Below are 27,440 nucleotides of genomic sequence, written 5' to 3' on the forward strand. Positions count from 1 at the left end.
ACTTTCGGAATATTAACCCCTTCAGTTCCCACCGTACCCCTGGAAGGTAGGAACTGTTACTGTCATCTCCATTTTTTTGAGGTGAGGAAGTACCTCTCCCAGTGTCACATGGGCAGCATGTAGCAGGGCTGGGATTTGAACCCAGGCAGCTTTGCCAGCATTTATATTCTTTCTGGTCTTTTGGGAATCAAGCAGAATTGTGAGACAACCATTTAGGAATAGGATGGAAATGGCTTTGGAGAAGGTGTTGTAAACTTAAGTGCCTACAGGGCCAGGCTGGTGAATAAATGTATGACTCAGGCTGGGCAGGGAGAGGCCTGTGGTCCAACTGGAGAGTGTGTAGGGAACCCAGAGGTGTCCCTATGCACATTTCCTAAACACAAAACTTGCTTGAAGGCCATTTGGGGGCTGCTAAGAGAGCTTTAACATAAGCCCAGTGTACCTGAGGCTGTGAACAGACCCTGACCAGGATATGTGGCCTACCAGGGTACATCAGCTTTTTTTTGGTGGTGGTGGTGGCGGGGGGGGGGGGGGGGGGCTTGAAAGGCCACAGAAGCAGCAAAGGGCAGAGATGCATCAATAAATAAAAGTGGGGAGTTGCCTAAGGCTCATGATAGCCTAAGTCGAATATCACACTCCCATGGCCAGGAGGAGAGGCCCAAGGAGGCTGCTTCATTTCCAGGGCTCATCTAACAACTTCTCCATTCTAGGGTTTTAGCCTCAGCCTAAGCACGGATTCATTTGGTTACTCCAAGTCCCTTGCTATAATCCTTCAGTCTGCTCTCCTGACTGGTTAAAAGGAAAGTGATACCATATTAGAGGTTGAACCTATCAATTCGCTGATTTTCAATTGGTTTTGACCTACAAAAACATCAATTTCATATGATTCAACGCTATAATTGTCCTACCTATTGCAAGGTGCAGAGAACAAAGGAAAATGCTTGAAGCATGAGCCACAGGCTCACTGCTATGTACACAGCAGGCACTCAGTGAGTGCTTGGTGAATTAAATGCTGGTTCCATGTTGGCATGAACCTTTCTTACCTACTTCAAGCCAAAGGCAGCTGAATGGGGACAGGGTCAGGCAAAGCAGTGATTCGAGGGCAATTCACATTCACCCAGCTTTTCCTAGATGCAATACCCACCCTGCTGCACTCCTCACATAATGGCCACAATCCAGAAGTCATGTTTAGCTGTGGACACAGACGACTGTCCAAGGCTACCATCCAGACAGGGAAGACGACCCAATCGCTTAGATGTGGCACAGACCAAGCTCTCTCGCTGCATCGGGTTTTGTGGACTCAACAATCCCCTAGAGTGTAACCAGAGCTTAATAGATGCACCGCAGGTAGACGGCGCTCTCCTGTCCCATTTATAATGCCGCACAAACCTCTCGGAGAATGTGGCACAAAGGAGGGGGTGGTGGCGGCAGTGGCCGAAGAGCCTGTTCCTCATCTGAGGCCAAGGGCGGCGTCAGGTCCGCGCCTCAATAAAGCTGGTGGTGGTAGGGAGGGGACCGAACAAAGAGTTGAGACGCATGGTCCTCGGGGACACCTTTGTGAGTCCCTTGGATTGGCGCGCGCTCAGCCTGGGAAGAATCCCACCTCCAGCTATTGGGGCGCTTTGGGGCAAGGCGGAGACACGGCGGGCGCCCCCTCCGCCGCCGCGTACCTGGGACGGGATGGCGACCGCTGGGCAGCGGGAAGTGGCGCGGTGCCCCCGCCCTGTCCAGCACCTGTCCCACGTTTGTCCCGGCCAAAAGACGGAGTTCGGGTTTCTTTTTCCCCCAAAGACAACTCGCTCGAGAAAGCCCCACAGGCCAGAGGCCAGACTGGCGGATATGCTCGGGGATGCGGGGCTGACGCGTGCGGGACTGACGCGTGCAGGACAGGGTGAGCGGGTAAGGGCCCAAACACAGCTGGCGCTCTGGTTCTCGGTGCCTCTTCCCGATGGGGCAGCGGAGTCCGAGGCCGGGGGAGGAAGCCAGACGAGTGTATGGTAAGCTCAGTAAAGTGGGTCTCGTAGTGGGAATGGGGCCACCTGGCCACTGACCTAAGAAAACCAAGAAGAGCGACTCAGTCTCTCCCCTCGCCCCGGATTTCAAGCTCTACAGGACTTGGCAACTGTCTTTCCTCTATGATCCCAGACTCCGGGTTTTCTCCATTCCCTGATCGGCGGCCCCAAGAGACAGACAGCGGCACCTGCCAATGGAAGGACGCAAAGCGTCAACTTTGTGTTCGCCCGCCACTCTCAGCCAGTGTGCGCTCGTTTCTCTCGAGTCCCGCCTTCCGTGTCGGGCGCCCCCTTGTGGCAGCACAGGGATGAACTCTATCTGTCGCCATCTTGTGTGTGGCACAGGTATTTTTCTGGAACTTATTTCCATCTATTCTAATGTTTCTTCCCACACAGCGGGTTTCTTAATTCGACAGCCAAGTGCGGTGGCAATAAGGAGAGTATAGCCTACAGTTTTCGGATCGTCTGCGTGGGTTGGCTCGCCACGTCACGCCACATTCGCCGAGCCCAACGCCATCTTGAGTGTGGCGTCTGAATGGTTCCCTTCTCGGGGCTCCTCGTGGTTCCCTAAATGGCGCCCCAAACTTCAAGGATTCCCCAAGGAGTAGCCCAGCCGGTCTAAGGGACGATTATTGCCCCCCAATAACTCCTCAGTGTTTAAGTTCATGTGCCCCTCGCAGCCCCTTAAGTGGGATGAGAGAGGGGTATGTATGCTCGAAGGCCAGGCGCTGGAAGGAGGCTCCCTGAGTCTGCCGCGACGGCAGTGACCGTTCCGGGCAGGCGCTGTCCAGAATCCTGGAGTGTGGCGCCCGCGGGCTGTCATGCTCGAGGGCAGGAGCCTGTACCGGCCTTTCAGTCCCCTCGATGTATGAATCACTGAGTGTGTGTGCTTGGCTCGTAGCCCGCTCCTCGACTGGCTTAGGGGGTGAACGCAGGGGATGATGGTGGGCGACGGGGTGACCTCCCCAAAGACTCGGGGCCCCTGGGGCTGGGCAGATGGGATGGACATGGTAGAGAGACGGGCAGTCCAGGTACGCAGCTCTCGGCCTCGCGCCCTCATCGCTCGTCGTGGGGCTTACGCCCACCTGCGCAAGGACAATCCTTGCTCGAGAGTGGCCAGGCACCGGGGCAAGCATCTCCTTGGGTACGGCTAAGGGAACCGCCCGGGGCGAGCTCAGCCCAGCACCCGGCCTTCCCCTCCCCCTCGCTGGCAGCCGTCGTGCGCCGGCCGCCACCTCCTCTTCCCTCCCCCTCCTTCCGAGGAGCCAAGGGGAGGGGAGGACGGGGGGCTGGGCGGGCAGCTTTGCCGCGCTTTGGCTTTTTGCGTCAGCAGCCCCAGCAAAACAGCAGCGGGAGCGCGCGCCCCGAGCGCTCCCGCGCGCCCTTCCCCCGCGGCGTAGGTGCAGCGGAGACCAGGCAAACTCAGGCCCTGAATGACAGTGAGATCGGCGACTGCGCAGCGCGGGACGCACCAAGGCACTGCCGCTTTAAGCACGCTTGCCCATTGTTCGGAATGGAGCCAATGAGCAAGCGCCCGCTCCCTGCGTTCAGCCAATAGTATTCGGGCAAAGGAAGCCTAGTGCCGCCCATAATCTATATTAAAGGTTCTGGCGCCGCGTGAGTTCCCCACTGGCTGCTCTGAAAAGCCATCTTTGCATTGTTCCCGTGTCTGGCTCCCACTCGCCGCAACCACCTCCGCCGCGCGCCTCTTCCGCCGCCGCGGACTCCGGCAGCTTTTTCGCTAGAGTCCTCGAACTCTCGCTTTCTTTCTAATCCGCTGCTTAGGATCACCGGCGTGCCCCACCATGTCAGACGCGGCCGTGGACACCAGCTCCGAGATCACCACCAAGGTGAGGGTAGACGCCGCCCGCCCCTTCGGGCTCCGCGCGTTGTCGCCGGAGCGGTGTTTGGCGCGCCGCGGCTGGGTTACCGCGAGCCCACTGTGGTTCCCTCCTGCGGGGAGCCCGGTCTAGGCCCCCTGGCAGTCCACTCGTTGTGTGCGGGGGAGGGGGCGGGAGGCGCCGCGGGCAGACCTGATGTCTGTGGTGGAGTGGGACGGGCGTCCTCAGGGTCGTGCGGGAGGGGAGCGCGGAGGCTAAGCGGCTCTGGGGGAAGGTTGCTCCACGGTTCCGAAAACTTGTTTGTGATTCGTCTGAGTGGCGGCGGGAGGAGAGGGGCCGGGCTGGGGGGTCGTCGGCCCGCAGGGCGCACGGAAATAACTTTGAAACTCGAGCGCGTTTGGAATCGGAAGTGCTGGGGGGGGCGCGTGTGCGGGCCGGCTGCGGGAAGTGGCGGCGGCTGCCCGCCGGCGGCGCTGCTCTTTGTTCCGCGCCGGGCCGCCCCTTTTCGCGCCTTGTGGGTCAGAGAAGGTTTATCTGCCCTGAGGTCTGATAAGGTGGAGTGGGCGGCGGGCCGGTAGCGAGGTCGACCGTCTCTGCGGAGGTGTGAAGGTCTCCTCAGACTTGGGTGCTTGGGGAGGCGGGGGTGGGCGTCTTCCGGGAGAGTGTTGAGGAGCAGCCGCCTAGTTTCAGTAATTCACCAGCGGTGCCGGGTTTGGCTGAGGAGCGAGCCCACGCGCCGGAGGGGAGGAAACGGAAAGTGAAGGAGCGGCGCGCCGGGACGACGATGGGCGCCCCCCGCGGCTGCCCTGGAGCACCGTGTACGCGGTCCCTCCAGGGGCGACGCGGGCGAACAAAAGCTGCGGCCGCTCCTGACCCGTTCTGGGGTCGTGCTGGGCGCCGGGGCTGCCAAGTCTGGAGGTACGGGTCCGTTGCCGCCCTCAGTTTTGAGGTCCTGTGCGTTTGGCGCAGCTCCGCTTCTGCGCGCCGGGTTTGTCCCGCTGCCCGCCCCAGGGAGAGTCTCCGCCCTCGGCGGGAGCGCGACACTTTTGAGGCGAACCGGCTTTTTAACCTTTCGGCTCTTCTCAGAGCCCCTCTCGTGCCCCTGGTGACAGGCGCGAGTCACCTTGGCGTCTCCTTAACCCCAGTGCCCCTGGCGTCACCTGGCTCTCCCAGGGGCGATTCCCCCGGCGGAGCGGAGCTTGCGACCCGGCTCTCCACGGGCTCGCGCCGATCCCCTCTGAGCCCAGCCGGGGACTAGTTTGCGTTGGAGGATCTGCCTTCCCCAGCGCGGACGTCCGCGTGTGCTTTTCTCCGAGGTGATTTCCCGCTGGTGGCACTAAATAACCGTGTGGAACGCGTCCTCGACGACCTAGGTTGTGGGGCTGAAAAAGCCCGGCGGACGTAGGGGCGTCCTCCCGCGGGACTTTGCCCGCCAAATGCGGAGACGCAAGCCCGCGTATCTAGGCCGGGGGTGGGGGGGCTGCGTGGGCGTCGGGAGCCAAGGAAAGACTCGTGCGCACCTCGCGCGGACGCCGGGGCCGCGGCGGCCCCGCGGGCTCTGGGTCTCTAGGGTCAGGGACACTCTCGGCGGCCCCGGGGCCACGTGCTCCGCGCGCGCGGTGCGTGCTGAAGCCCGCGCGCAAAGCCCGCCGGGCGGGGACTGCGCGCCTGCGCGCTGCGACCTCCCCGCCCCCACCCCCTCCCTGGGGCTTTGACCGCCAGGGGGCGGGAGCGGGCGGCACCGGTGTCCACGGTGGTCCGGCAGGGGCCAACCCGGCAGACAGGTGCCCGGGGCGGCTCTCTGGACGGCGCCCCGGGCCGTTCGACGCCTGTGTTGGCGGCCGGCCCAGCCATACGGGGTGGAAAAAGTTACGGGGCATCAGGGAGACGACCGCCATGGCGCTGCCTGCTGGCCGTGTCAGTCCTGCTAGGTGCGCATGGACGGAAGGGCTAGAGCCCGCGGGAGGGAGATGGGGCGCTCCAGGCCGCGCTATTGCGAGCGAGCGAGCGAGAGAGAGAGGCCTCAGGCTTAGGCACGCGTCACCCGAGTCCATTTTCAGGCAACGGTTTGAGACACCGCCCCCTCCCCACCCCTGGACAGCTGTCCAATATGGGGGGGATTGGGGTTTGGGGGTTTTTACAAAGGCCTGAGGTGGCCAGGTCCTGGACTACCGTGGTTTTGGCCCTTGAGCTCTGGCTTCGAGGACTTTGGTGAGGCAGCCTCCCCAATTCTGCCTGTTGGCTCTCTCCCTTTCCCTTCCCTGGCTAGTCCACCCACGGGAATTCTCCCGCAGTGTCAGGGCCCTCCCTCCTCTGCCTTATTTATGGCACATACCTGCTGCCTTCCCAGAAGGATTTGTGAGAGGCGGTGCTCCCTCTGGTTGGAAACAAGTCTGATGGGTGTGTGTGAGTGAAGTGTTTCTGGGCTTGTCTGCCCGGCCAGACGAGTTTGGGGCTGTGGTGCCACATGGCCTTTTTAGCGTGTTCCTCTAAAGGCTGCGAAATCAGACTGACATCCTGACCACAGACACACTCCGTATTCTGTGGCCTTTCTTTCCGTGGGTTCCATGTGTACTATGCGGCTCTTCTCACTTTGGCCATCAATCAGCACCACATACATACCTGTAACCCCTGGGGGCCGTTGCTAGCCTTAGGTTTCTTAAAAGGCTTACTAGTTCCTTCTTCCCTTTTTGAAGGACTTAAAGGAGAAGAAGGAAGTTGTGGAGGAGGCAGAAAATGGAAGAGACGCACCTGCTAACGGGAACGCTGTGAGTGTCCACCTTGCTCATGACCCCCTAACAGCTTCTGGCCAAGAAGTTTTCCTCCAATGATTTTGGACATAGTCCAGGCTGGGGGATGAGGCTGAGCCCTTGGGCCCTTCTTGTGTCAAGGTCTCCTGGTGTGGAGCTTCAGGGGCTCTGAGGCTGTAGACGCACTTGGGCAGGGTTTGGAGGAAGGGACGGGGACTGCAGTGACGCTGTGTGTTCATTAATGTCGTGTGTTTTCTGTTGAGAATGAGGAAAATGGGGAGCAGGAGGCTGACAATGAGGTAGATGAAGAAGAGGAAGAAGGAGGAGAGGAGGAGGAGGAGGAGGAGGAAGGTGATGGTGAGTAGCCTTGTCTGTCTCCCCTTTTGGGGCGGTACCTGTCCCTGGCCTCTGGCACGGGTAGGAATTGGACTCCCAGGGTGGGGGCCAGTGGACGACCTGCAGCTCGGTCCTGTTCCTGTGGGGTAGGACCATCCTTGTCTTAGGCTAGCGATGTGAAGCTGTACCCCACACTTAACTCCCGCTGGAGAGCTCCATCCTCACTGAGCTGTGGGTGTAGTGTAGCCTTGGTACAGTTGCTTGGGTCACTGGACCCTCTTCTCCCTCCTGAAGAAAAGTGCCTGCATGGGCGTGTGGGTACCCTGACTGCCTGGTTTATCAGGCAGCAGACAGATCAGGGACACTCTACCCTGGCATATCTGTTACTGAGAGATGCCCTGAGGCACTGCAGTCCAGCTCCCCGCTGTGCGTGTGCCCCCCCCCCCCCCCCCGCCCCCAGTCTGGCTGCCACTGGGTGCGGCGACCAAGGCCCTCCCTCATTGGCTGAGAAGGCAGTGTGGTTTACCTGGGTTAATTCTCCAGGTGAGGAAGAGGATGAAGATGAGGAGGCTGAGGCAACTACGGGCAAGCGGGCAGCTGAAGATGATGAGGTGGGTTCTGGCCTGAGGGAGAGTTGGGGGCTGAGGCACTGTAGCTGGAAGGGCTGATGGGACTCAGCTGTGTTTGGGGTGCTGCGTGTTCCTGAGTGGCTCCATCTCAATGTTGAGCAGGAACAGGAGGGAACATGGGCCCGGCTTCCCAGAGCTCTAGAGGCTTCTGGAGCTGCCAGTGCCTGGTCCTTCACTGCCCACAGGAGCTGAGACAGTTGGTAGTTGGGCCCAGTGCATTGGAAGGGGCCTTGACTTGACAGTCTTTCCCTGTCCAGGATGACGATGTTGACACCAAGAAGCAGAAGACTGATGAAGATGACTAGACAGCAAAAAAAGGAAAAGTTAAACTTAAAAATAAAAAAGGCCGCCGTGACCTATTCACCTTCCACTTCCCGTCTCAGAATCTAAACGTGGTCACCTTCGAGTAGAGAGTCCCGCCCGCCTGCCCGCCCACCACGGGCAGTGCCACCCGCAGATGATGACACGCTCTCCACCACCCAACCAAAACCACAACGTGAATTTGCAACAGGGGAGGAAAAAAGAACCAAAACTTCCAAGGCCCTGCTTTTTTTCTTAAAAGTACTTTAAAAAGGAAAATTTGTTTGTATATTTTATTTACATTTTATATTTTTGTACATATTGTTAGGGGTCAGCCATTTTTAATGATCTCGTGATGACCAAACCAGCCTTTGGAGCGTTCTCTGTCCTACTTCTGACTTTACTTGTGGTGTGACCATGTTCATTATAATCTCAAAGGAGAAAAAAAACCTTGTAAAAAAAGCAAAAACAACAAAAAAACAATCTTATTCCGAGCATTCCAGTAACTTTTTTTGTGTATGTACTTAGCTGTACTATAAGTAGTTGGTTTGTATGAGATGGTTAAAAAGGCCAAAGATAAAAGGTTTCTTTTTTTCCTTTTTTTGTCTATGAAGTTGCTGTTTATTTTTTTTGGCCTGTTTGATGTATGTGTGAAACAATGTTGTCCAACAATAAACCGGAATTTTATTTTGCTGAGTTGTTCTAACAAAGCTGTCTCGAAGCCTGGTCTTTCTGTTTTGGTTTCTTGAAACCTGGGGATGGGGCAAACAGATAGGGGATGATTTTGAACTCAGGCCATCTGTTTTTCCTGGGTAGGAACAGTGGGTCGAAGACACCTGTTTGGGAGGGGATGGGTATGCCCTTTGAGCCACAGCCTCTGGAGTTACAGGCTGAAGGGAGCTGCTTACCAGGTTGGCCTCCTACTGATTGTACCAAGAACCTTTCTGGGACCACGTCATTGGATGCCACGTGGACCTCGGTGCCCTGGAAGGTGTCCATAGATAGCTCCAGTCACTAGAACAGGCTGCATGTGTGGCTGCCCTAGTGTGGATGCAGCCTCCCAGTGGGACAACTTGGCCTTAGCTGCGTGGGCCTCACTGTTAGCCTGGCTATGGAGTGGCTCCCCCTGGTGGAGGTATGTGGCACCTTGTCCCTTAGGACTCACTTTCCAGGGCACTGATGCAGCGGCAGTGCCCTCATTATCCAAGCTCTCGCCTCCTAGAGAAACCTTGGTTAGCCTGGCAGGCCCCCCTTCTCCTTGAGCACAGTGGGAGGTGATCTGTGGGCCATTTTGACTTTCAGACAGGTGAACAGTGTGGGGAAGGCTAACTAGAGGAAGTGTGACCTCAAGCTGGAACCCTCAGGGAGGTGACAGCCACTAAGCCTTGTGTCCTGGCCTGGGGTCCACAGATGAGTTCCATGCGCAGAAGCCGCCTGTAAGCACTCATAGTATGTCCTTCAGTAGAGGTGGTTGTGCCCATTCTCCAGGGGTCGGGAAGGGTTGACACCCCAGCTGTGGCGGTTCAGGCAATGGGCATATTTCAGCTGGAGGCTGCAGGACCCGCTGGAAGAGATCAGCCATTGAGGACAAAGTTGTGAGTCCTGAGCCCAACTCTGCCACCAGCTTGGTGACCCTGGGCCTCCTTAATCCCTCCTGAGTACATCTTGTGTCATGGTGTCCAAGTGAGATACTGATGGGTGTGAGGAAAGTGGTTCAGAAGGGGTGGGCCACAGACCTCCCACCGGGAGGAACCGCGCCTGGAGTTGAGTTTGTCCTGCATGCAGGGGTGGCTGTGGGCAAAGGAAGGTGAGGGGACCGAGAAGCCGTGCACCCTGCCACCCCAACACTGGCCATATGGGGGTTACTTGCTTTGGAGCTGATGGGGTGGGGGGCACACTGATCACAAGAAAGCCCTGGTACCCCAGCACCTCCTGATAGAGGGAGATGGGTATTTCATCCATACCCCATCCCTCTCATTGCCTTCCTCCCTCTCTGATCCTCACCATTTGCCTTGAGTTGTTATAGAGACGCCTCCGTTGGGGGTGGGGGTGGGCGAATGTTAACAGGCATTCAGGCCTCCATCTATCTACAGCTAGTACTATACCGGGCCACAGACCAGGGAATGCGACGCAGGGAGGGCTTCCCTGGGGAGGCAGCGTTGAGGCTGAGACTAATGACCAGGAGGATGAAAAAGGAGATGGGGGTGGGGGTGGAGAGGGTGAGGGTGCATGGACAAAGGGGGTGGAAAGTGACAGGCAGTCTGTGGGCCAGTTACGAGGTAGGATTGGGGGAAGCCATGGAGGAGTTTTAAGCAGGAAAACGGAAAACACTGAAGTGACCAGCAGAGGTGGGGTGGGGGTTACGGGGGATGCTGGGAGGGAGGGAGGGGTGCATGTAAGAGACCACATAGGGTAAAGCATCAGGACTCAGGGATGGATTAGATGTTGGAGGTGGTTCCCAGGGAGGATCCCCCAGGTTCTGGCCTGAGCCCCTGAGCACAGGAAGGAGCCATTTACCACAGGGAAGGGGCTGGAGATGAGGTCTGGAGCCCACAGGTGCACAGGTGTGGCGGGCAGGAGACAGGCCTGGGCTGGGCCAGAGTAACCCCGGCCAAGGTGTGGAAAAGGCGAGCCAGAGCGAGGGTGTAGCAAGGAGACAAGGCTCAAGTGACACTGGGGAACATACCCAGCTGGCACTGTCCCACCCAGTAAGTGAGAACTCGGAGACCAGGGTCACCTCTTCCTCTGCCTGCCCAGTGCCTCGCCCCACTCGCTTACCAGCCACGCCGCCTCCTGTGTCCATGACAAGCTTGGTCCTCAGGGCCTTTGCACTTGCGGTTCTTGCCACAGGAATGTCTGGCTCCCAGACTTCTCATGACTGGCTCAGTGCCAGCATTGGTCTTCCCTGGTCCCCAATCTAAAGAAGGCCCTCTTCAGTTCTCCCTTGGTGGCATAGTCATTCTCACAGTGTGAGCTTATATATTTACCTGTTTGTGTGTTTTTGGCTGCCCCCACTGAGGTCAGGGGCCACTTACCACACTTCCTGCATGTGGTGGTATTCTGTTCACTCATTCGTTCGTTCATTTATTCATTCATTCACACTGTACCGAATGCTCTTCCTGTGTCAGGTGCCTTTATAGGCTCCAGAGATACAGAAAAGACCAAGAGAGACCAGGCTCCTCATCCCGACACAGCAGGACACCTTCTGGTGGCAGGACACCATGCTCACCCTCTCCACCACATTTGTGGTTTCTGTCGGGCATCGTGTGCTGGGGAAGTCCCTGCCCTTCACAGGGGCTAGAGCTTAGCTGTCCTCAGTGGGCCGCTCAGGCCCCAGGACACACGTCTCCCATTGAGCTGCCCCCAAACTTGCCAGGGTCAGGGTCAGACCAAGACTTTGGTAGCAGGGACCCTCTGACCATGTGCGCCCACCCCGCACCCCTGCACAGGCCGGGCCACTGGCCAGATGCTCTGTCCTGCTGCCCAGGGCAGCAGTTTTGTGGATATTCCCAAGCCTGGAGTCCAGGGGATTCTGTAAGGCAGCAGAAGGGGGCTCCATAGAGCAGGCAGCACGTGGAGCTGGGTCAGGTCTAATGCAGCTCCCTCAGGCTGCGGTTCTGCTCAGAACTACTCGCAAAACCACACAGGAGAGAAGCAGCACCATCCAGACAGACATGGCAGTTAATACAGGGCAAGTAACTGAAGCTTGCTGGGCCTCAGTCTTCTCTGCACAGTGAAAACAATAGCAGGAAGCATGAGCCTGGGCCCAGGCCTGCCTCTCTTGGGGTTCCACATCTGCACTGAGCTCTTGTATCCTCTGTCCCAGCCACATCCCCATCACCCCACTGAAAGTTTGGCCTGGGACAGCCCTTGCTGGGTTTCGCAAGGGATGGGCGCCCTCTGGTGGCCACAGAGGAACTGCAGCGGGCTCCCCTGGGTTCTGCTCCGTCTAGGAAAGAGCCCTTCAGTGGGCCCTGGTCCCAGGGGCAGCCTCAGCCACCCCACCCCCAAAACAAGACCTTCCATCTCTGTTGCTGGAACCTCAGTCAGACATGACAGTCATTTCCCAGGCTTGGCTCCTCTGAGGTCACAGGCCCCCTGACTCACTCTGGCTGAATCCCATTCAAATGCTCAGTGTGCACAGCGCCCTCCTAGGGAGGCCCCACTCTCTGAGCCCTGGACTCCTCACAGTGGCTGCTGCTCTGAGTACAGTCCTAGGCCCTTAGGCTGCTTGGAACTGGGGGCGGGGCTGGGGCCACCCAGCTGCACTCCCTGGCACTGTCTGAGCTGCCTGCCAGGCTACTCCAGGCCGGAGAGCCAGGATCTGGTGTCACTTCTACTCCGTTGTCAGTGCCGGCACAGGGATCCAAAGGCCTCCTAAATCCCTGATGCCCAGTCTGCTTCTGCCAGGCCTCCTGTGACCTCCTGTGTCCTATATGCAGGCCAGCCCTACCCGCCTCGGGCCTCTAGCTCCCCATGGTCCCCTCCTGGTGGAAGCTACTTCCTGGGGATAGAAACCCTGGTCCCAGCTTTACTTAGGATAGTCCAATTTTGCAGTGTGGTTGCTTGTCCTCCCCAACCCTAAGTTCAGGTCGGACAGGGAAGGGGGCAGGGCTGTCCCCAGGCCTTCCCCTCCAGAGACCTCAGCCTGTGCTCGCAGGGTCTGATCTGAGCTCTGACGTGATGGACATTCAAATTAGGAAACATGGGCTGAAACATTCTAAGACCACCTGGGACATTGACCTAATATACTGGGTGAATGACTGTGGGGACAGAGCCAGGAGTGCAGTTTCCAGGTTCTCGGCCTCATGTGGAAAGGTGCTGGCTCAGGTAGTAAATGGCCATCAACTGTGATTGGATGGCTATCAGCTGTGGCTAGTTGGCCGTCAGCTGTAACCATTGAGCCATTGGCCACTAATATAACTGCTATGGCTACGCTAGCAGCAAATGGGGGCTAGCAAGAAGACGGTGGCTGGCAAGCGCGGATTGCAATTAGGATGGCGGGTTGCGGATAGTGTGGCTCCTGCTTCCTGTGTCTCCAACCCAGCCGCCAGCGAGAATATAGTGGTATGACTCCCCTACCTATGGCTCCTTTTTGGCCTCACCATATCCTGCGTTCTTATGTGGGGAGGAGGAGCAGAGACCCCGCAAGCCGCCCTGCATGACACATGGCACAGGGAGCAGGATCTCCTGCATGACACCCCGCATGACAATGACACACATTATTTCTGGAGAAGGCCTAGCAGTCAGTGTGGGGTGAATTCTGTCAAGTCCTGAGCACAGTCAAGGGAACCAGCTTGGAATGTACGTGCCTGCATGGGCTCTCTGTCAAGTCTGCTGCCTGTAGCAACAAGTACCAGGTGGTCACTTGAGACAAACTCACTGTACCCATGCCAGGGGCGGGGGTGGGGGTGGGGGGTGGATCAGCTGTGAGGCTCTTTGCAGGGAGCAGATAGATCCCTTGCAGCAGGGAGCAGATAGATTCCTTGCAGCAAGGAGCTGCTGGTGAGGATTCCAGAAGGTACCAGGGGACAGCTGTTGTTTCTGACACCAGCCGCCATCTCTTCACCCTGCTCTTGGCAATAATCCCCTGAAACAATGTCCAGTTTTCTTCCTGGAGAACTTCCCCTCCCCCACTCTCAATCAAGCTCAGGTAAAACCTGTGACTTGCTTCTGGCCTATCAGTGCCCTGAGTCCCCCCACCCTCACAATATTGATTAGCTTGGAGTTGACACATGATCCAAGCTGATGCAATCATAGTGAGCCCTGGGATTTTTGCTGAGTTTCTGGGAAGGAAGGAAACATTTGTTTTTGTCCTTTTGGGGACTTGAATTTAGGCAGCTGAGAGGTTAAGGCTGCAGCCCACACAGATAGGAGCAGAACTGAGTTACAAGGTAGAGGAACCACAAGCTCTGATAACATGGCTTTCAGCCCCTGGCTCCAACTGTGCCTGACACCTGACGAATCTCGGACTTTTCAGTTATACAGTCAGTAAATTTCCTCCCAACTTAGGCTCGTTCAAGTAGGTTTTCTGTCGTCCGTAACTGAGTCCTATTAGTCCTGTTAGCAAACACGAGAATAAAGGGCTCCAGGCTCCAAGGCCAACCAGGCCGCCATGAACAAAGACAGCTTGAAAAGGGAGGAGTGCAGAGATGTGGGAAATCCCCTCTCCGGTGTGGTTTCCAGGTTGAGGGCACAGAGAGGTGACGTGACTTCAGAAGAGGTTGTGATGCTCACGGTCCATCTCGCGATAGGATCCCAGTACTGCTTGAATTCTTCCCAGCTGGGTTGCGGGGGTTGGCCCAGGGCGATCTGAGCTGCCCACGTTGTATCCCCGGCCTACAGCCCCGTCCCTCTTCTCCAGCACTCGGTGATCACTGGTGCTCTGACCTCTCAGGGACACACTGAATTTCCAGTGTTCCCACCTGTGCCTCACAGTCAAACAGTCTCACTGAACTAACTTCATTCCTCTGAGGCTGCTGGATAAGGGGTGAGACCCCCAAAGGCATGTAGCCTGGCGCTTCCTAAGTCTCTGTCCAAAGCTGTGCCTAAGAGGTGAGATCCATCCTGTTTGGTGACGTGCTGGGGTAAGCAATGTTAAAAGGGCTTTCTTTCTGCAGAACTCACTGCGTCTTTAATATATCAAGGCTCTCCAAGAGGAAGGTTTAACATGCAGCTCGCACCAGATTTAGTTGACCTTGATTTTTTTTCTCAGAAAGCCTTATAACATATTGAAGGACATTAGTGCCCAGAAAAAGCTGAACTTGCACAACAAAGACCCTCACCAGGGCTCAGGAAATATTTGCTGAACTAAACAGATGATGGGAAAAGATTCTTTTGGGAACCAGTTCTACAATCTGGCTCTTAGAACCCTGCACGGGCCTCCTTCTGGCTCCCCGGCTGCAGCTGGTTCGGGCCCCATGCTCAGCTGGTGCTGTCAACCCAGCCCAGGAGGTGACTGGTGTCAGTAGGTGGGGGACAGCAAAGAGTGGAAACTGGTACAAATCTTTCTGGAAAGACCCTATATTTCAAGATCCAAAAAATGTGCACATACTTTTTGGACCTTGAAATTCATCTGCAACTCTATTCTGTGTCCTAGGAAAACTTGTACCCCTTTCCACATAGTTATTCTCTGGGTCCTTCTCTCTAGTCCCTCAAAATGTCCCACGTCAGACTCCTGTGGTTTCCAATGGAGCCCAGGGCCGTGGCCTGCTGGGAAGTCACCTAGTCTTGAAAATGCGGGGAAGGATGGGTTCCAGTCCCTTGGGGGAGGTGACAGTAGATTCTACAATTCTGATCCCTTTGTCAACACTGTCCCTGAGAGCTTTGAGGCTCCTCCACCAGTCAACCTCTCAGTAAGCATCTCTACCAGGCAGCTGCTCTTTCCTTTCCGTGGGGACAATGTTGTCTCAATCCATTCTGAAGAGAGAACATTTCCTGACCTTGACATCAAATGGGTCCTATTATTAGGTGGGTGGGCATTTTATGAATTTCCTACTCTGCCTAGGGGGTCTGCCAAAATCACAAACAAGGACTAAACTTGAAATGGTTAGCCTCTTGTTATGCAGTGACATTGTTTTAGATGTGGTACTGCCAGTGGCCACTTGCCTCCCCAGGGAGGCCAAGGAAGTGCCTGTGGGCAGAGGCAAGGTTTTCCTCAGCAAATGCTGGTGTGTCTCCTCCCAAGCCCACACCTGACATCCCAGAATTCTGTGCCATAATGACATCATTTGGGCCTGGAAAGGTTTGAGGCTCATTATGATCATAAAACCATTTCCATGTCATAAAATGTCTACCTTTATGTGACGGTAAACCCTCCAAGAAAAACTGATTGTAACCTTAGCCTAATTATAGCAATGAATTGTAGACTGTTGCTGAAGGTAAGCCAATTCAAAGTTAGCAGATATCTGCTGGAAGAGATGATTTGGATTCCAATCCTGACCATGGGCTGGGCCCCGAGTAAACGATCTCTATAACCAACAAGGTAGCATGGAAGAAATGACCATCATCAACTGCTGTAATAACATAAAACAGCAAAATAAAACCCCAAGTTCTCTAACTAGTTAGACTGATCATATGCTGTGCCATTATATGGGCACCCTGTGCACCATAAAATATTCAGAGAGCAAATTGTTTAGCTCAAATGCACATACGTTAGCCCAAAATGAAAGTGATAATTAGAATATAAATTAAAAATTCAAGTGACAATAATTTTGCTTATCGTCTTATAATTGAGAAGAGCTATTTGGGGGATGGTTTCAATAAATCAAATCACTTAAAAAGCCATTCTAAGAAATCTAAGTAAATGCCTTCTTTTTCTTTGAATATATTTTCTTTAATAAGTACAATTCAAAAGCACTCCATGGGACCAGGAGCTGCCTCGAGTTCAGAAGTGGGTGTTCAGCACCCCACTTATTGCTGCCGGAGATGGAGATGTGTGTTTCCAACCCTCTGAAAGGCATGTTTTAAAACCACGGGCTTACCAGAGGTCACCAGACTTTCTCTATTCACTGCTTCCTTAGTGTGTCTAATTTTTTTCATGGTGCAACTAGGCCAAGTAAGTAACTAATTATGCCCTTTATTAAGTAGTTAGGTCCAAATAACTTATTAAGTACTTATGTCCTAACTTAGTGGCTATTGCATTATTTGGGGGGAAAAAGCCACATAAATTGAGAGAAAATGTTTTTATTTCATTTATAATCACAATGACTCACTAATGGGGTGTGTGCCTGTGGCACTGCACAGCTTCTCAAACCTTGGAATCAGATTAGACGCTACCACCCTCATTTCCTGTTCACACTGATTTTTGAGGTGTACTTGCTTTTTACAACCCAAACCTCCAAAAACCTGGTCTCCTAAAGATACCTCATCAAAAAGCATGTAGTGTGTTCTAATGTTCAAACTGAACTATCTTGAGCTAATAGTTTGAGCAGTACGTGACAGACGTCCCGTATCACTGTACTTCCTTTGAAAATTAAAAGGTCCTGCAGCGCTCCTGTGAGTTTGCTGCAGGCCCCTGGGGCACCTTGGTGTACAGTTTGGGAACCGAATGTCTTCACCAGATCTCTATTCTCATGACTCCACTCCATTCCACCCCTCAGCCTATTCAAAGTTACAGTCAAAGCTGCTCAGTTTCAGACCAAATAAAATCACCAAAAAAACTGTTAAGCCAGATGACGTCTTCACTTTGAGGACCATTTTAACAGGATGTTTCGAAAGCTCTACAGCAATCACCAGGTCAATAGCAAGGAGTTCTAAAAATAAACTTGGCAATACAGAGGGATTGGTGGTCAGACGCACATCCTGGGGCTCTCTGGTTGTGATGTGAAGGACAATTGAGAAGGGGAGCCAGTGCCATCGGTTGGACAGGCCCCAGACGCTTAAAGGAAGCGAGGTGCGGCAGTGGGCATGGAGGACAATGAAGGAGAGGTTTCCGAAGCCACGGCAACAGGCCTCGACCTACTGGATTGTGGGGCAGCCCATCCCTCCCCTCTAACCTCCAGAAGTTCTCATCTTTCCCCCACACCTGGGCAGAGGCTGCTCCCTGCCCCTCCCACCCAAGCCTGGAGGGTGAAGGAGAGCAAGGACCTCTTTTTCCTGCTCCCCACTCCTTTCTCCTCTTCATACTACACCAGGCTGGAAGGGGCAGGCTTTCCTTCCTCCCACAGGTAGGGCCTTTCCTAGCAGATCCCGAGTTCGCTGTAGGAAACTAGACAATCAAATGCGCACACCTGGTTCTTGTTCTGTTGATGCCAGTCTAAGGGATTAAAAAAAATCTCTTCTTTTGAGTAGAACCTGGCTTTCCAGGCTGTTGGCCTGCAAGGGACTTGTCAATCCTGTTTTGGGGATTTGAAGCTGTTTGCTGCTGACTTCCTTCTGTTTCTTCACCTGCTCACTCCAGAATGCTGCTGCCGTTGCCCTGTCCTGTTTTTTTCAGAGCACTGGTTACATACTACCTGAAATGATCTGCTCTCTGTTCTCCTCTCATTGGAATCCAATGGCAGGGACTTCACTTATCTTGTCCAGGAAGTATCTCCACTATTTAGAATGGTGTCTGGTACATAAAAAGTGCTCAGTAACTATGCATGTGGTGAATGTATAATGCTTAAAGAATTTAAGAGATGGCATTTTCAGAAAGCAAAAGGAAACCTTCACTCATTTTTACCTTGCTTTTTTGTTTTTTTAATCCAATCTTTGGTAATTAAAAATGAGCTTTTCAAGACAACAGATCTAATGTGAGGAACAGAACTGTCACTGAAATATGGGGACAGTATACTAAAAATGCACTGCTTCTCCTCCCCACCCACAGAAGCAAACAGTGCCTTCAGTAAGTGACGGGGAGCAGGAAGCGGGAGCAGGTCTACACCAGGGATGGCCCATCTCTTGGTGTATTCTCCTCTCCTCTAGCCTCAGACCATACTATTTTGGGAACTGAAAAACTTTTAATTGTTGGTATTTTATAAAGGACAGTGAAGGCTACTCGTAGCTCAGAGGTAAGTTCCTAAAAGAGAATCTTTTAAAATTTTCTCTCTTATGTTACTCTTGAAAGCACTGCAGATATAATAATCACTTCTCTCCCACACTGGCATCCTCTGATGGCAGTTTTTTAAAGCCCCCCAGCGTCCCAGCCCATCCCGGACGCTTACCCAGGGATCTGCAGTTAACTTCAGGGAGATCTTTTCTTCATTTTCTCACTTCTGTTCTCTCACTTAGGCATATGAGTCCCTACTCTACCAACTTAGAACTTCTACTTTCTGGAAACCTCTTGAAGAAATGCCCATTATAAAGGAATGGAAAAAGCTAAAACAACAAACAAACTAACAAAGGGAGCATGTATGTTGTAGAAGGGATCACTAAATATCAGATCTAAAACACAAAGTTAAGGTAATAGATTCTGTTCAGGTATGTTTTAGGTTCTTGGGAAGCAGGAACTGAAGCACTCAGGCACAGCGAGATCTATGTCACTCTCTGGAGTAAAATACTGTTGTGATTCTACGGTCCGATAAACATCTTTTTTCCCATCACGGAGCCAGGTTCATGTTCCGGAAAAAGGAGAGATGAAAGCAGTGCCATGCTAAAGACTGTAGGAATATTTTAATTCATATGTTTCAATTCATTACGTAATAATAATATCACAGTCTATTTTACAAGTTAAACGTATGAGAATGTATGAAATAGAAACAGTAGGAAAAGACTAAACATGGGTCAAGAACATGAATTTTTCCAAAACCAGGGGCCAAAGGAAGATGTGTCCCCTGCAGGAAGAGGCAGGGAGGGTGACAGGAACAGCATCAGCCCGTGGTATGTGTTTGTCCCTGTGTTTACCCTGGGAAGGAGTCGAGGCACGCCCTCTGCCCTGGTCTGAGGTGGGGAGTTAAGTCTGGTCAGTGGAAGATGGCAGCTTGAGGGAAAAAAGCCATCTGGTTACCTACACAGAGAGCTGGTCCCCTGGTGGCCTCAGGTGGGTTTTGTCATAGAAGGAATTAGGGGTGGAAGTGTCAAAAATCAAATGTGTGGAGGAAATAAGTAAACAGTTTCCTCCTCCGCCCCCCCAAAAAACCCCCCCAAATTCTTGAAATGCACATACATTCTTCTCTCAAACGTAGAAAAGTCTCACTCTGGATGTGCTTACAAGAAGATCGTCGTCAAAAAACTTTGTCTCTATGATAACATTCCCACTATAAGTAAGAAGAGAGGGCAAGAGAGTGATGTATTAGGCAACAGATTTCATTTTCACAAAGTAGTTTCAATCTGGGTCTGCTGGACCCATGGACATGCACCCACCTAGAACCTTGGCTTGGGGACATAAAATTTGTGTCCATATGGGGTTAGAAGTCTAACATGACGTTTAACTTATGACTAGGTTTGTCTTCCTCAAGTTCGGAAATCAGGAGAGAGAACATGTCTTAATCCTTGGTACACTTAAGGCCCTTAGCAGAGTGCTCTGCATACAGGGGTGCTTGTAAATATGACTGCCTTTCTGATGCACATGAAACCTGCAGCCTGCAGGAGTGGTACTTTTCCTTATGATTCGGCTGTGAGTTGGTCTGTCCTGCATCTATTTTCCTCACTTTGGGTAATAGCACTCTGCTCTTCTTTTGGGGAACCATGTATCTCTAGTCCACTGGTCAATCAAATGGCCCTTCCCTCACCTGACAAAGGGGTGGGCACTGGATGTAATCAGGGCCAATCAGACACTCTTTCCTGAGCAGGATACTTCCTATGGTTGGTTGCTCCTTGAGGAAACCATCCACAGATTCCTGCCATCTGCATCTCTGGAGCTGCCCCGTGCTCATCCCTACCCTTTCAACTCTGTCATGTTGGCCCAGGGTCAGTTTCTACCGCTTGAAACCAAAGAACCTCAAATGATACACCTGTGTTAGGTAGAGTAGAATTTCATTTTCCTTGGTGGATATCTCAGTGTTTGCAAACCAAACCACTTTTGAACTGAGTTAAGGGCAGAAGAGGTACTGTTTTGGGGTTCTGAAAAATAAGACATGACTTCAATAACCTAAATATATTAACACAGACTTATTGGTTTTAGCACCTGAAAGAAATCAGGCTGGCCAAGAAGTCAAATTAAGGTTAATGAAATCTAAAAAATGCCCTTCTACAGACTACATTATACTTTCCCAGGATCATTATTAGCCAGCAGATACATTTTTGTTGGCAATTACATATAAAAAAGGTAAATAAGGAACTCAAGATCTGATTGGTTCATAGAATATAAAAATACCTATTATTCTAATTAAAAACCTATTAAAGACAAAGTAAATAATCTCTATTTACAATTTCAATGTGGCTTTCATAAAGGACCTGTTTAATGAGATTATCCAACATGATACAATTATGTATGTGAATAAATTGTTACTAGGCACTATTACTTAAACCTTTGAAAGACTGTCTTTTCCCAAGAGAAAATGGTGGGTGGGCCGTTATTGACAGTGTTTTTGGATAAAGGACAAACGAATTATTCTGTGAGCAGAAAGTATAGCTATTAAAATGGAAAGCTAGTCTCTGAAAAACTGTAACAAAACATTATCCTCTAAAACAGAATTAGGACTTTGCCAGATTCTGTTAAAGGCTATCTAAATAGAGCACCAGAAGTTTGATGGTCAGCAAAGGGAGGAAATTAGCATGGATTTAATATATTTTAATTATGTGCCAGTTTCCTTCCATGTCATCTCACTTGATCCTCACTATACCTCTGTGACAGAGCATTATTAATTCCACGTTTAGAGAGGAGGAGAGCAAGGCCCAGAGAGGTAAGTACATTGTCCGAGATTAAACAACTTGTCAGGATCAATCAGGAATTTAGTCTAAGAGTCTAATCTAAAGGTTTTTATTCTCCCCTTTGTATCACACTGTCTTTTTCATATGACAAAAGTCAGTAACCTGTAACCTTGGATCCCCCGGGTTATTCTTTTACCCTCACTTTCCACCTAGCTTGCCTGCCCGCTGAATGGGACCACGAGTCCCACCTGCCAGGAATGCCTGCTTCTAGACACACTCCACGATCCTGCGGCCTGCTCACTCACGTTAGCACGCTGGCTGGCATCATCTGGGACTCGGGCGCTGCCTCTATCAGGGACTGCCAGGTGTTTGTGGAGTTAGGGATCACAAAGCCAAACTCGAAGAACCATTCTGAAGGGAGAAGGAAAAGCGGGTGAGCGGGTGCCCCAGATATTATATAGTATCAGGGCTCTTTTTCCCCTCTTTTAGAGTGAGCCTCTTCTTACCCTGAGAACTACCAATGAAGCCATCGGAAACCCGTCAGGCCAGAGGCATAGAAAGGACGTGGAAGCCCCCTTCAGACTGCCCTCTGAACCACACCAGACGCCTGCTCCCTATGCTCCGGGGTCTAAGGACTAGGGCCAGTGGGCGAGTCCAGTATAAGCCACACTTTCTTAGAAGTAGGTTGGATGTAATTATAAACAGACATATGGACTAGGCCGCCCACTTGGCATCTGAGCTCTGGGACACATGTGCACTCTTACGCTTCCTGGTGAAAACTCAGTGCAGAGGGGCCCTTGTCAAATCTGTGTGCCTGTCTGGAGAGCACGGTACCAGGCCCTCCGGGGCAGCTTCCCTGTGACCGTGCCACAATACCACATCAGTGACAAAGCAGGCACCAATCCTCAGCCCAGTGTCAGAAAGCCTCTGGTTGGGCGCAAAGCCCCTTTTTGTGCCAGCTTTCTTTTTGTTTGCAGGGTGTAGGAATCCTATCACAGATTGAGATGCAAAATGAATGTTATCAAAGCAGTGCTTTAGTTCACTGGGTCTTGTGTCCCTGTCACCCTGAGCCTGGATTTCAGGCCTGGAGGCAGCAGAATACCTTCTAGGCATTGCCCTTTGAAGTAAACTTTTTGTTCCAGGCGGAATTTTTCCATTTGCTCTGCTGAAGAGAAGTTCAATTCGCGAGACACTGCCTTGCACTTGAGAATTTTCTTGGGAACACGGGCTGGTAAAGAAAAAGAAATATTGAAGTCATTCTAAATGAAAACCGAATGACTATGGTGCTTCAAGTTTCTGGGAGCTGATTTAGAGAACCCATTATCTATGCTAAATTGCAGAGAATGCTTTGGTAATAGAATTATACTTTTTAATTAAAGGCAGAGGTCCCTAATTGGTCAAATGCATTTGACTGAAAGATCTTCAAGGAACACCAGATTTACTGCATCTAAGGGCCTTACGAGCTACTCTCATCAGGAAAGGGGCTGAATGGGCACCGTCTTTCTACTCCGTTCTGTTGGTTTAAACCCCTTAGTTTTTCTTTTACTTCAGGGAGATAAAAAGGCAAATTTTACTTTGGAAAAAAATAAGTTGAGACCTTAGTTTATATTTTTGGGTATGTTCTAATGCTAAAATTTCCACACTAAGTGGGTTTTGGGAAGTGGGAGACAGAAGCATAAGAAAGGAAGTAGAAATCTCAACAACACCTGGACTGGCGTGCTGTGCCTCCAGGGCCTGCCCTCCTATTGGATCTGCACTGACTGAGCTGCTGCATGCTTAGCCCTGTCCTCCAGTCTCAGCCCAGGGAAGACAAAGGGTGGGCCAGTACCTTCATGCTCCACGCCGGGGACTGACAGGTCTTCTGTTCCTTGCCAGAGTATCTTCCCTGTCTCAGCATCCCGAAGGTTCATCCAATTTCTGATCAAATACATTAAGGAAAAATAAGGCACTGAAAATGACTCCTACTTTGTACTCGGCCTAACAGCTAAGTGCCATGAAAGCAAGAAAGAATGTGTGGAGTGTCCAAAACCCATCTAAAGGAAGAAGCATAAAACTCAGAGGAGATATATATTTTGTGTATTGTTTTAAATTTTGTGTTGTATTCTTCTTCTTCTTTTTTTATTATTAGTTTCAGATGTACAAAACAATGTAATAGTTAGACAGCTATACCTCTCACAAAGTGCTAACCTCCCTCCCCCAATCTACTACTCTCAGAGGAGATATTTTATCTACAACATAAGAACCCAAAGACTGTACATAGTTAGAAATTGCAAGAAAGAGGTAGAAAATGAACAATGTAAAATTTCAAAATTTCCAACAGAATCTGACCAGCCAAGACAAGATCTAAAGCAACAGATATAAGTAGCATCCTAGGAAACAACTCGGGCAAATCACTGTAAAGATCACAGTCCCTACGTTTTACTCTCAAGTCCAGAGCTCTCAAGTAACTTTTCAGTGGCCTGCTCTTAAATGTGACCATATAGCAAAGCATCACCAGAAACTCAAGAAAGCATTTTTATGAAAGACAGACCAAAACAAAGAGGAAAAAAGCAACTTAGAGGAAAAAAGAGACTACAGAAGCAGATACAAAATTTTAAAAAGGAGCATTAAAAACAAACAAAAACAATCAGAGACAACATAAGCCTTACAGTCACTAAAAATGATACACAGTTGAATTTTGCATATTTTAGGTGATTTTCTCTGGCTCAAGATTACAATTTTTGAGGTCAGTCAATTGATAGATAATCTCAGTCAGAAAATATCTTCTAACTTAAGTATAAATATTTTCTAGCAACTGTATTGTTCATCATACAATAAATGAGTAATAATACCAATATAAAAAGAGAACACTCAGAGAACAAAAAAGAACTCTAGAAAATTATATATTATGATAGCAGAACCAAACAACTCAATGCAAGGATTGGAAGATAAAGTTGAAGAACTCTTTCAGGAAGGAAAAAAAAAAAAGGCAGTAAGGATAGAAAACAGGAGAGTAAAGACACAAAAGCTGGAAATCAGTCAAAAAAATCCAACATCTAACTAATAGGAGTTCGAGAAGGAATAAAAAAAACCGAAGAGAGGAAATCATCAAAGAAGTAATTCAAGAAAATGTCCCAGATGAAAACGGTCCAGCAAGTGCCCAAGTCACATTATTGTGAACTTGCAGAACGTCAAGATTAAAGAGAAGCATCCAGAGGGAAAACAAATTGTCACATAATGGGTCAAAATCAGAATGGGGAAAAACAGTCAGAATGAAACAGACTTTTCAATAGGACTCTGTAGGATTAAAAAAAAAAAATGGAGCAGTGCCTTTAAAATCCTCAGGGACATGATTCCCAAAACTAAAAAGAACACTTTACTTTCTCAAGAAACTAATAATAATATGCTCCTTCAAAACGACAGAGAACAGCAAGGAAGAGGACAACACTGGATCCAGAAAGCAAGGGATCTAAAACAAGAGACAGGTGAAGGTGTCCTTGGAGTCACAGTGAAAGAGACCTGAGGATAATAACTCTTTATAGAGGCCTGGAAGGTGACTAGGGGTCCAGACAGGAGCAGGTCAGAATGCTCAGGGAGAGATTTTCTTTTAGATGAAATTCATAGAATATCCAATGTGTTTACAATGGAAAGAAGATTGATACAGTTAGGGGAGATGGGGAGGGGGTTTAAATTAGTGAAGGTACAGAAAATCTAAGCAAATGAATAAAAATCCAAGACAATTATTAACATCAGGGAAAAAAAGGTGGTACTGAAAGAAAGTTGTAGTCACAGTATATTACATGGCTTCATTGCAAATGGTGCTGACATAGTCAAAATAATAAAAACACAGACTATGGAGCCAACACAATTAACCTGGGAGGATAGAGGAAGAAGAGTGTGTATGTGTGGTCAGGTGTCAAGTGTCATTTTCCATAGTGTGAAGTCAATAAAAAATACCTAAAAAACCTTAAGACAGCCACAATGTGCTATTTAGAAATACCAAGATACATACCAAATAAATCAGCTGGAAAGACTCGAAAATGGTTTTCTCTGGGGAGTAGAAAATAGGAGTGGGAGGACATGGAATGCTGCTCTTCATGAGAAACTGGGTAGAACTATGACTCTAACGATGTACCATCCAACTTTGATAAAAATAAAGATTAAATTTAGAAAAAGATAGTCCTGAGTTTCTTTGTTTGTTTTTTAAAAACAATGGACAAATCATTAAAAGAAGAGAGAATCAATATTATCCACATGTGGAGGCTAACTATGAGAAAGAGGGTTAGGATTTGTAAAGAGACTGAGCTTCAGATAAATACAGTTGATACAGTTTAGGTGTCGTTTTTTTCTTTTTTTTCTTTTTTCTTTTGCTGTCTAGAAACCAAACCTCATTCCAGCAGCACCTTGCAGCCTCCCTTCCCCAGTGGGAGGCAGTGACTGTTTTGCACTATAGCAACTAGAAGAGTTGCTTCATATTTCTAAACTACTTTTTTTTTGGTAACACCTAAATTCAAAAGCAAGTCAAAAGTGTACATACTTGCTTAGGTCACGTCTTAGAATTCTAATTACTACAAATATGCTTACCCATCTGGGGTCTCCACATGTTAAGAGAAAGCTTCCCTAACTTGCTCTAGCAAGTCCACTCTGAGCTCCTATCTAAATAGTACGACCTTAGACATTTTAGCCCAAAGTTTTCAGAAGGTACAGTACTCATTTGACTTCCTCAGTTCATGATTTTCATTCTCTCTTTACACTCTATTTTGTACCAATACAAACTACTCTGAACACCAGACTTTCTTAAGTTAAACAACAAAACTAAAATTACTTCTCAAGTTCCAGGCTCACATTCAGGTGGGGGCATTCTAGCCAAACTACCGCAATAAAAGCCTTCGAGAAGGGGTTCCCCTCACAACGCAACAGCTGGCTCAGACCTAGCACCCACCAGAAAAAGCATTGCTGCCACTGGCCCAGGTCAGCAAAGAAAAGTCTGGGACCGGGACTTACTCTTCAATCTATTAGGAGATAAAAAGAAAAACGTCTTAAATTATAGTGTTCTCTGTGAGTGGACAGTGAATTTCAGATTCTTCCATTTTATAGCAAGGGAGAGAAGCTACTAAAAATACCTGGTTTATCTCCCTAACATTAGCACCTCTTCTCTTTATAAATAATCAGGTGAAGGACTTACTTATCTTTTTGGGAAAATTATTAAAAAAATACCTTTGGTCAGTTCAACAATTAGGCATTTCCTGCCTGTACCCTAATCTGAAAAACTGCCTATGTCTATATCACTTGCTTCAGTTTATTATCCTAACAAGACCTGTAGGATTTTTATCCTCAATAAACAATACGAAATTAGAGAACTGAAAACAGAGCTCATCCAACAACAGTGGGATAGAAGCTACTTAGAGCCCCTCCAAATTCTGTAATTTTAGGGGTGGAAAAGAAGGCTCCTAGTTCATGGTAGACATGTAGCCATTTGGGAATAACTTTATAAATCATAAAAATACAAATCCATGCTAGTCTATTAGTAAAACAAAATAAAAATTATTGATGTAGGTGTAGATCTTAAAATAATGAGAAAAGCTGGTCCTCAAAAGAGGACGCATACTTGGCTAAAAATGTTGGAAATGAAAGGCAAGTTTTGATGGCTGGTTGTCACCTGGCTGAAAACAATTTTTGTCTTAACAGCTTTTTGCCAACCAGATTTTTCAGAGAAAAAGAGCCTGAGTTTTAAGACTCAAAGGTCAAGTCACTTCCAATCTTGAGAGAGGAGAGGATTAGGCGGACAGGCTTTAAAGAGGGGAGCGGGAGGACTATTTATAAACACCACCTGCCGGGTCAGCCAGGTCTTTTCTCATTTAAAAGCTCCCTGGTGATTTATGTGCCGGACAATCACCAAGGAAGCCTCCACCCTGAGGAGAGCTGTCCCTGGTAGGTAGCCTCTTATGTACAACCAGGCAGGCAAAAGAAATACTCTCACACAGAAAAGTGAGAGCATCTTAAAAATAAGCTTCAGAGAAAAATCAACAGTGCGTCAAGTGCCAAACCTTAGGAAAGGTGAAAAAGGAAGTAAATGAAGGTAAACATTATGGAGGCATGAGGGACACTTGGCTCACCTCGGACAGTTACATAAGTCCTCCGATGTTTTAAAGAATAAATGTGAAGGGGTACAATTTAGGTTCAGTCCAGGGCAGGAGCTGGGGACAGACCCAAGGCAGAGACGGCGGTCACTGAGGTGGTGGCGGCGGAGTGGGAAGGGAAGGCCTGGGGATGGGAAGAAACTCTGCCAGATGAATGGGGTTCTAGGTAAATTTCCTCCAGGGATGTGAATGCAGGAACTGGGATAAACGATTTAAAATA

The 27,440-nt window shown here is 50.1% G+C and overlaps 2 protein-coding genes across 2 annotated transcripts in view; one reads left to right on the forward strand and one right to left on the reverse strand.

Annotated features, from left to right (window-relative positions):
* Positions 1 to 3,630: 3,630 nt before the first annotated feature.
* On the forward strand, positions 3,631 to 8,560 carry PTMA (prothymosin alpha). Its single transcript, XM_019739816.2, has 5 exons — positions 3,631 to 3,862; positions 6,550 to 6,621; positions 6,867 to 6,960; positions 7,483 to 7,550; positions 7,826 to 8,560. Exons 1-5 carry the CDS (start codon positions 3,818 to 3,820, stop codon positions 7,871 to 7,873), a joined length of 327 nt encoding a protein of 108 aa, XP_019595375.1. The 5' UTR covers positions 3,631 to 3,817; the 3' UTR covers positions 7,874 to 8,560.
* Positions 8,561 to 18,943: 10,383 nt separating this feature from the next.
* Positions 18,944 to 27,440, reverse strand: part of PDE6D (phosphodiesterase 6D) — a 37,048-nt gene continuing 28,551 nt past the window's right edge. Inside the window, exons 2-5 of the mRNA XM_019739815.2 lie at positions 22,930 to 23,018; positions 22,204 to 22,329; positions 21,407 to 21,512; positions 18,944 to 19,546 (exon numbers count right to left, since the gene is read on the reverse strand). Coding sequence (XP_019595374.1) covers positions 19,465 to 19,546; positions 21,407 to 21,512; positions 22,204 to 22,329; positions 22,930 to 23,018 — 403 coding nt within the window. The 3' untranslated portion in view covers positions 18,944 to 19,464. The remainder of the gene's footprint in view (positions 19,547 to 21,406; positions 21,513 to 22,203; positions 22,330 to 22,929; positions 23,019 to 27,440) is intronic.

The sequence above is a fragment of the Rhinolophus sinicus genome, linkage group LG01 (genome assembly GCF_036562045.2).
Source record: "Rhinolophus sinicus isolate RSC01 linkage group LG01, ASM3656204v1, whole genome shotgun sequence".
Taxonomy (NCBI): domain Eukaryota; kingdom Metazoa; phylum Chordata; class Mammalia; order Chiroptera; family Rhinolophidae; genus Rhinolophus; species Rhinolophus sinicus.

Bases quoted from the DNA above. Each gene is read 5' to 3' on its own strand.
- PTMA (XM_019739816.2), top strand. From the start codon at position 3,818: ATGTCAGACGCGGCCGTGGACACCAGCTCCGAGATCACCACCAAG. The intron at 3,863-6,549 runs GTGAGGGTAGAC...CCCTTTTTGAAG, and splicing joins GCTCCGAGATCACCACCAAG to GACTTAAAGGAGAAGAAGGA. The intron at 6,961-7,482 runs GTGAGTAGCCTT...TTAATTCTCCAG, and splicing joins GGAGGAGGAGGAAGGTGATG to GTGAGGAAGAGGATGAAGAT.